General features: G+C 47.5%; 1 protein-coding gene across 1 annotated transcript; it reads left to right on the forward strand.

Moving 5' to 3' along the window:
- The first annotated feature begins 3,670 nt into the window (after positions 1-3,670).
- On the forward strand, positions 3,671-8,092 carry LOC135388099 (uncharacterized). The gene is made up of 4 exons (XM_064617420.1): positions 3,671-3,756; positions 3,873-3,954; positions 5,013-7,150; positions 7,953-8,092. Exons 1-3 carry the CDS (start codon positions 3,748-3,750, stop codon positions 7,127-7,129), a joined length of 2,208 nt encoding a protein of 735 aa, XP_064473490.1. The 5' UTR covers positions 3,671-3,747; the 3' UTR covers positions 7,130-7,150; positions 7,953-8,092.

An 8,092-nucleotide genomic window follows, 5' to 3' on the forward strand; every position in this document is an offset into this window, starting at 1 on the left:
GGTAATCCAGAAGATGTGATTTCGAGTCCTACAGCTGGCTAACCTTTTCAGTGACTTTCATCTTTCATCGTTAATTTCTTAGGCAACTCGAGGCCTTGTATGTGGTCGTCCCTTCTATGTTGTTCCAGCCTCAGAACATTAGTTCTCTCATGTTCACAGTCATGCAGATGATCGTACCATGCATTTGTCCGAAATCATTTGAAAGTGAGTGCTTATATACGAGCAAAAATGCGTGCGGGCACGCAAACTCATGTGGACCATCAAGAAGCATTTGCGCCCAACTCAATCAAGCCAGGTATTCTGCTGCTAAGGTTTTCACCGTTGGTTGCTATAGGTATTCATTGAGCTTCGTGAGATAAGGTTCTAGTCTTTTTTCTTTGTCGGTCGTGTGACTATGTATTTTAATGTTGAAATGCCGTTCACAAGGAATCTGCATTGTAATGTACTGAGTTCTAACGTAATAACATGTGCAAACAAAACGGGAAAGCTGTGCAGATATGTCACCATTGTGCCACGATTCTTTCCGTGTCAAAGAAAAATTTCGTAAGTGGAGCCTTCAGCAAGCATAACCCCCCCCCCCCCCCCCGCCTGAAAGCTCGGCACCCCTCCAGCAGTGAATTTCTTGGGAAATCACTGCTCTTTAGGTATCATCCTTGAAAGATAGCTGTCCTGGTCTGCGGAAGTGCGGCACATCAGGGAGAAGTTTGAGGGCGGGGGGGTGATATACATTTATTCAAAGAAAGAGAGAAAGTTGACTTCACTGAATTTAACTTCAGCGATTTTTCTGTTCATTTAGCTCGCATGAATGCGTCGTCGTGTGCCACCGGAAGCTCGCCCGATAAACAGGCAACGCGTTATGTTTGCAAATGCCACTTAGGTTTATTTGCGCACACCCTGCACACGTGCAATCATGCACGAGCTGGTTTTAACAACGACCTTCATAAATCATAACCCGAACTATGGTGAGCTAGAACCTTCTAGCTCACCATACCCGAACTGTGGTTCAGTTGCCTTTTTAACTACTTCCTCCTCTACTCCTTATTTACTCCCAATTGTTATTGTTATTACTTCCTCTTCCTCCTTCTGCTCTTCCCTATCCTCCTCCTCCTTCCTTTTATCATATTGTAATTTTTCACATTTTTCTTCAGCATTTGCACGGCGTTTTTTTTTTTTTTTTTTTGCCGCTGCCGAAGCCGCAGAATTCCATATTATTTCCTGTAATTATTACGCACGCATTTTACTTTGCCCTCCGTTTTATCATTTGGAAGATGCAGTAAGGGCGACGAGATCGCACAAATACGTGGATACGTGTCAGTCGTCGTATTGACAAACGGTCGTTCAACCTCGCGAAGATTCTTGAAGCCGTGATCGAACGTTGCCAACCAGATGCAAGGCCTTCGTGTTCTTGCGGAGTTCTTGCGCTCCACCGGTCTAGCGACGGATCTTTAAAAGTGCTCCCCACATTATCATCCTCTCATCCGTTCCCGATGAATAATAGGGCAGTGTACTGCCAATCTCATCATTCAATGTATGTACGTATGTGTGTGTGTGTCTCGTCTCATAACTAGAATGTAGTTATGGTTACGGAACTCCTATATGTTCGCGGGCTATACACACAGCACGTGAATTCTGAAGCCATGAAAGTCATTTCTGTAGATACTGAGAACTTACACGCAGCAGTCGGGATACAGCAACCATGCTGGGAAAACCGCCTTCATCTAACCTTGACACACTCCTTGTTGTCAGAGGGGATACAGTTCATTATTATGCTATTCTTATTTTATTTTATTGTCCACATACCTTACATGCCTCTGCCCAGGAGCTTCAGCCTCGTGCCAAAGAGTCTCCTTTCTGTTACTATTTCGGTGTGCCACTTCCCATGCAGGCCACGCCAACATCTTTTTCTTGTGTCGTTTTACTGTCCTTCTCCTTTCGTTATTTTTCGATTTTCCAACCGGATGTTATGAATGGAAAGAACGCAGGACTTCTTCGCGGACTGTTTGTAAGGGAATCCACGTAAACAATAACACATTTCCTCTCTTTCTGCGGTCAGTTTTGAAGGCTGTATTCTTGACCTACTGAACGCTTTGAAGCCGGATATTTTGTTGAGTAACGTGCATGTATAATTTGCTTTCTGGAAACCGTTGCGCACACCGGTAAAAATTTGCTAATGTGAACAATTACAGACTTACTGGACGAAACATTGCATGATGCGCGAGATTCTTTCATGTATACAATATTGCGGTGGTAGGGAGCGCTGCATGGTTGGTAACGTGCTACGCGATCCCGGAAGTAGAGTAAGTACAAAAAAAAATATATTACGCACACGGTAGATTAGATACCGTTCTAAGGACGGGATAGGGGCTTGGCAGCAACGCGCATTGTTACGCAAATGCTAGATCCGGTGCCACCAATATCGTTACATCAAATCTTTTTTTTTTTCTTCTTCTTCTTCGAGAGTGAGACAGAATGATTGTCCTTTTGTTTTTCAAGATTTACACTGACCTTCTCTCCTAGATTTAAGTGTGCTGGTTTCGTTTCAGTTCCACCATTTGGAATGCCTGATTAGTATTATCACTCGAACGGAGTTGAAGCATCGCGTAAGGATAAGCGATCAGCGAAGAATTTATAGTGCGGGTAACACAAATAAAGCAAACCACCAATCTCTGAATTGCGCTAGTCTTCACTTTCGAGGTTTCAAAACCTGTTTTCGACTAGCCTTATAATATACCCTGTTCCATCCACACACACGCACAACATTATTTTTGGACGCAGAGCAATCGCATCTCAGGTGTTACTCTACGCACATGGGTCTCACCACAGCTGTGCACTCTACAGTATAGTATGATCTTGTGATCGTGTATTATGCGATGTCGTTCACTTTGCACTTTGTCCACGGCGTAAGACTATATAATTTACGCTCTGAGTCGTCGGTCTATAGGTGCCTCGATCGATCTGTTCTTTCTTACATTGTTCCCCAGCACACACACAAAAAAAAAAAAAAATGCAGAAAGAGTAGAATGACACATCGAGCACAACACCGAACAGCTTAACCTTAAAAGTGCATCATCCATCCACTAGAACTGCGATGTACTCAGTTCACGCATTCTTCGTGCTCTGCGAAGCCCAGATTGCGGAACAACCATAGGTCAATTGGCTCCAAGCCCGAGCGTAGGTGTTACTACATCCACGCTAAACTGACGTCATGACACTTCCGTGAGCCCCTTCGACAGACGGCCGGCACACCGCTTTCACTGCCAGTTAAATATCGCAACAGGAAAAATCCCACCGTTTCACAAGTCTTCTTTCACTTTTCACACACCACTTTCACTTAACGCTCGAAGCCATGGGCAACCGTAAGACATGTAGACGCGCAACAGGCAATTTGCACACGGCACATTAACCTCCACGCCCATCTGATCGTACGATCGCCGCCGCCGCGCTTCCTTCAAAATAGAGACCTAGGTATATTCTCAACATGGCAGGTGTCCAAGTATCAATCGGGTGACAGTAACCAGGCGTGTGACTGTCATTACCGATGCCGTGCACGTCCCAGATGTTCTGTGCCGATAACCGTAGGTCCTGGAACTTACAAGGGATGAACTGGATCGAAAGTAAGTGCGGAGACGACGTATCGTGTATACCGTACGCGATAATCGCCTCCTGGGAGACATGCGGATTGGTTAAGAGTCGACGCCCGCTATAAAAGACTCCGTCGAGGGCGAATTCGTTGCCAGACTCGACAAGATGGCAACGGTGAGTGGAGAGTACTGGGTATCAGCTCCACGGGGAGAACATGTGCTTTTCGAGAGGAAGATTTCATTGTTGGTGGGATGGGACTTAAATTAACGTGAGGTGATTGACATTTTCAGGCTTTGGCTCTCGTGCTGCTTACTGTGGCACTCTGTGTGTCAGGAGTGCCAGCACCGCAGGATGGGACCGCTGGGTACGGAGGTAAGTCAAGGCCCCGCTGCTGGAGGTCATAAGTACTTTGCGTGTTCGGGAGAAAATTCTTCATCAGCGCGGAATTCATAGCGCGTCGTGTTTGCATCAACGATAAGGTATGGTAAGGTAAATGGCGTCGTTGAGCTATTTCGAATTAAGACAGCATGGCATAGATGAAGGCCCGATGGTGGACAAAGTAGTGTGGGTTCAAATAGAGGGACAGTCGTGTGTTCGTCCTGTCCATATATTTGTGCTTAGACCTATGCTCGTCGCATTATCACATTGGCACATTATCGAAATACGATCAGTTTCTGTGACCCGGGTGCAAAACCCGCCGCTTGCTGCGCTGTCTGGCTGTTTTTCCTTGGCTTTCATCCGACATTTTAAGACAAATGTCAGACCAATTCCCCATGAAATGAAGCTAAGGCGCACATATGCACCCTCCCTCTAGCACAATACTTCTATTCACCAGCAAGATCGTCAGTGTCTTGAGATGAATACCAGCGGGAGAATCGTTCGGCAGTGAAACGTCATAACCGACGGGGGGGGGGGGGGGGGGGCGTGTCCACGACCGAATCCTTCTAGGTAGGGGCAATCGTCAGGGGGGCTACAAGCAGAAGCTATATGTAATTTTAGCGTATGGTTCACTTTCCGGTATAGTAAGCAATTTGTTCTCTTATAGAAGTTTGCTTGCCACTTCATGCGTTGTATATTTTTATTACGATAACCGCGGATTCCGATAAAGACTGGGAGGTGACCCGGGTTCGAATCTGGGCGCCGGCTGTGCTGTCTGGGTGTGTTCCTTTGACGCCTTAAAACAAAAGTTCCCTGTGAAGTCAGCCCAGGACGCACGATCCCCCGAGCAACATGTCGCGCCACACCGGCAGGCAGATCGTTCGGACACGCCGCCACCACCACCGATAATTATTATAAGGTTTAAATAAAATGACTGCTGCGTCGACAAACGCTACTGCGTGCGAGCAACACCTAAATTATGTTTCTGTGTGTGTGTTCAAGGAATGACGCAGACAAAATTTGGTTTCTTTCTTTTTCTTGTTGACAAACAGCGAGGGTTCCCGCTGCGCCCCAGCGCGGTTACAGCGTACCCATCTCGCCAGAAGCCCGATCGAGTTCTCTTGGTCCCCCACCACCATCATTGGCAGAAGTAGCCGGTGGGGCTTTCATTGGAACATCCATATCAGATCCCATCCCTGGAAGATACCCTGTCCGTCCATCGCAGGTCGAGAACAACAACCAAGGTGGATTGGCTTATGAGTACAAGAAGCCCGAGGGAGAATATGGCGTCTCCTCCATCTTCGAACGTGTTCCAACAGTGAGGTACCCTGTAACATTTGGTAGGGGACAGTATCGGCTGAAACGGGAAGCTGTTGCGGCTAAATCAGCAGTTGAAGGGACACCACGTATCGCTGTATCCTACAAGAAGCCAGAAGGAAAATATGGCGTCGGATCCATTAGGGAGCGCCCGGCAAACGGAGGGTACCCCGTTAGCCTCGGTGGAGGTGTGTACCGCGTGAAAAGGAGGGCTATCGCGGAGGGCGGGCTACCCATCGCCGTGTCCTACAAGAAACCAGAAGGACAATACGGGATCGCGTCCATCAAGGACCGTCCAACGAGTGGAAGGTACCCTGTCAACCTTGGAGGAGGAGTGTACCGCGTGAAGAGGCAAACTATCGCAGGGAACAGTCCACGTCTCGCTGTGTCATATAAAAAGCCGGAGGGGGAGTACGGCCTCGGATCAATTCAGCAGCGTCCAGCAAACGGAGGATACCCTGTTAGTTACGGTACGGGTCTGTATCGTTTCAAACGTGAAGCTCTAGACGTCTCGCCAAAAGCAAGAGCAGCAGACACAACGACAACGAACAAACCACGTATAGCCGTATCTTTCAAGAAACCGGAAGGTGAATACGGCATTGGGTCGATTGCAGATCGTCCACCAACATCTGAGTACCCTGTGGTTGCAGGAGATCTTTTCGACATGAAGGCCGTAAAGAAACTTGCCAAAGCAGACAAACTGAAGGACTCGTCGAACTTGCGGAAGAAAGCTTACAACAGCGAGAGGGATCCTATTTCTGTTACATACAGGAAGCCGGAGGACCATCCGTACAATGAGCCTCTCTATGCAGAAGGTGTGCCATTCTTTGACCTTGACATGGAAGACGCCCTGAGGATATCGAGTAGCGATGACACCCCAGTTGTGGTGGTGCACGCAGACGGTCAGTCCGAGCGCACAAGACGTCCTTATGCTGTTGTAAAGGGCCCAAGAGAAGGTGGAAGACGCGGGACTGTCGTTAAGAAGGTGGTTATTAAGCGAGTGCCTATAGGTGATGTCGTGGAAGAGGAGGCAACATACAAGCCCGTTCTGAAGATACCAGATCATATCCTGCTGCCCGGTGACATACCGCCTCTTGGTCAAGTCGAAGTTTCACCTACACCGTTTGAACCAGCTGCACCAGAACCGGCGTATGCACCAGCTTTCCCAATTCCTTCTCAGCCATCCCATTCCCATAACCCAAAGACTCTGCATAAGCACACCAAGACAGCGACCCCAACTAGGGCTCCAACAACAGAGCTCGTTAGGGTCCCAACCGGCAAGATCGTATTCAACAGGAACTTCGCGTCGAAGGTTCCGTACAGCCAGTTTAAGATACCATCTGGAGCACGAAGCCCGTACGCGGATGGCGCAGTCGGTCGGAACAACGACCCTAAATATAACGTGGCGGCCCCAGCACCAGCATTCGCTCAAGCACCTAGACAACATGTTCAACAGGTTCTAGCGCAACCTCCCCTCCAAGTACCTGTAGCTGCTCCAGTGCAGCCTGCAGTCCAACGAGCAGTTCCTGTTCAGCAGCAATTCCAGCCTGCTGTTCAGCAGCAATTCCAGCCTGCTGTTCAGCATCCATACTCTGGTTTCCAGCAGCCGCCATCTGCATACGAGCCATACCCAGCGGTGCAGCAAGCTGGATTTCCGGGTTTCGCTCCTGCAGGGTATCCTCCGGTAGACACCACTCCCTATGGGCCCCAATACCCTACACCGTACCCAGAGGCAGGATATAGCCCGTACGGACAAGATCAGTCTGCTCCCTTCCTTTACTCGTCACCACCTACGAACGCGGGTCCTTACTTCGATCTCACTGGCAGGCCAGGTGAAGGGTTCAAGTCGTAACCAAATCGGCCACTTCAAAAAGTGAGTGCTTCCTTTTATATATACTTATTCCTTTTATATATATTTGAGTTTTGCGGTTTGTAAGTTCTTACCGGATACACCATGTACGTGAATTGGCACAAATATCTCTAATTCGCTCTCGCGTACTCTAAATTACCTATGGGGGGGGGGGTATATTGAAAAAAGATCTATCTCGCCTATGTCTATGTTTGCAGCAGAAATCCACAACAACCCCATTTGGGTGACATCAAGCATCACTCAATAGAATGCAGTACACAATCGTTATGACACAATAGCAGTTCTCGAATTATCGATTTCTTCGACGTCTCACACTGTCCCGGCAACCAGGTTTCGAAGATTATTCAAAGTATTCTGCCAGTCGAATAAGCTTAGCGCGGTGGGCGAGCCAGCGAGTGCCTTTATGGCAAACCCCGGCTTACGTCTCTCTTTCACTCTCTTTCAATATAAAAGGAAAAGACTGACAACGATTTGTTTACTTGCTCGAGCACTTTGTTTTCTCGAGGTGTCTTCTGGCACTTCCGAGGCAATATTTTTTTTTTTTTTTCAATCTATCATCCTCCTCTACCTATATTGCAGCTTATATTGAAACTCCTTCTAGTCTTGTTGATTTCGCTATAATGAGTGTACGTTTAAAGACACAACAGCTACAGTAAAGGTTTCTGTTCAAAGACGCCGTCGGTGCGTTCTGATGTAAGAACTATACTGTGAGATGCCTTTGAGGTCACTCACACCTATATTAGTAAATGCTGCTTACACTTTGCGTCGTCACCGCTAAACATAATTTGTATTTTGCCCATTTTAGGTCATCAGTCACAGCATCTACATCCAAAGGGGGGCAGGAATAACAACATCTCAGATCTCGCATCCGGTACATCGTTGACCTTCGTTCATTGCCCTCATTGTAAATCTCACACCACCAAATAAATTATACTTAAGATGTCA

Source organism: Ornithodoros turicata, chromosome 3, assembly GCF_037126465.1.
Source record: "Ornithodoros turicata isolate Travis chromosome 3, ASM3712646v1, whole genome shotgun sequence".
Classification (NCBI taxonomy): domain Eukaryota; kingdom Metazoa; phylum Arthropoda; class Arachnida; order Ixodida; family Argasidae; genus Ornithodoros; species Ornithodoros turicata.

Excerpts from the sequence above, each read along its gene's own strand:
- LOC135388099 (XM_064617420.1), top strand. Across the intron at positions 3,955-5,012 it reads TGGGACCGCTGGGTACGGAG|CGAGGGTTCCCGCTGCGCCC; the intron begins GTAAGTCAAGGC and ends GTTGACAAACAG.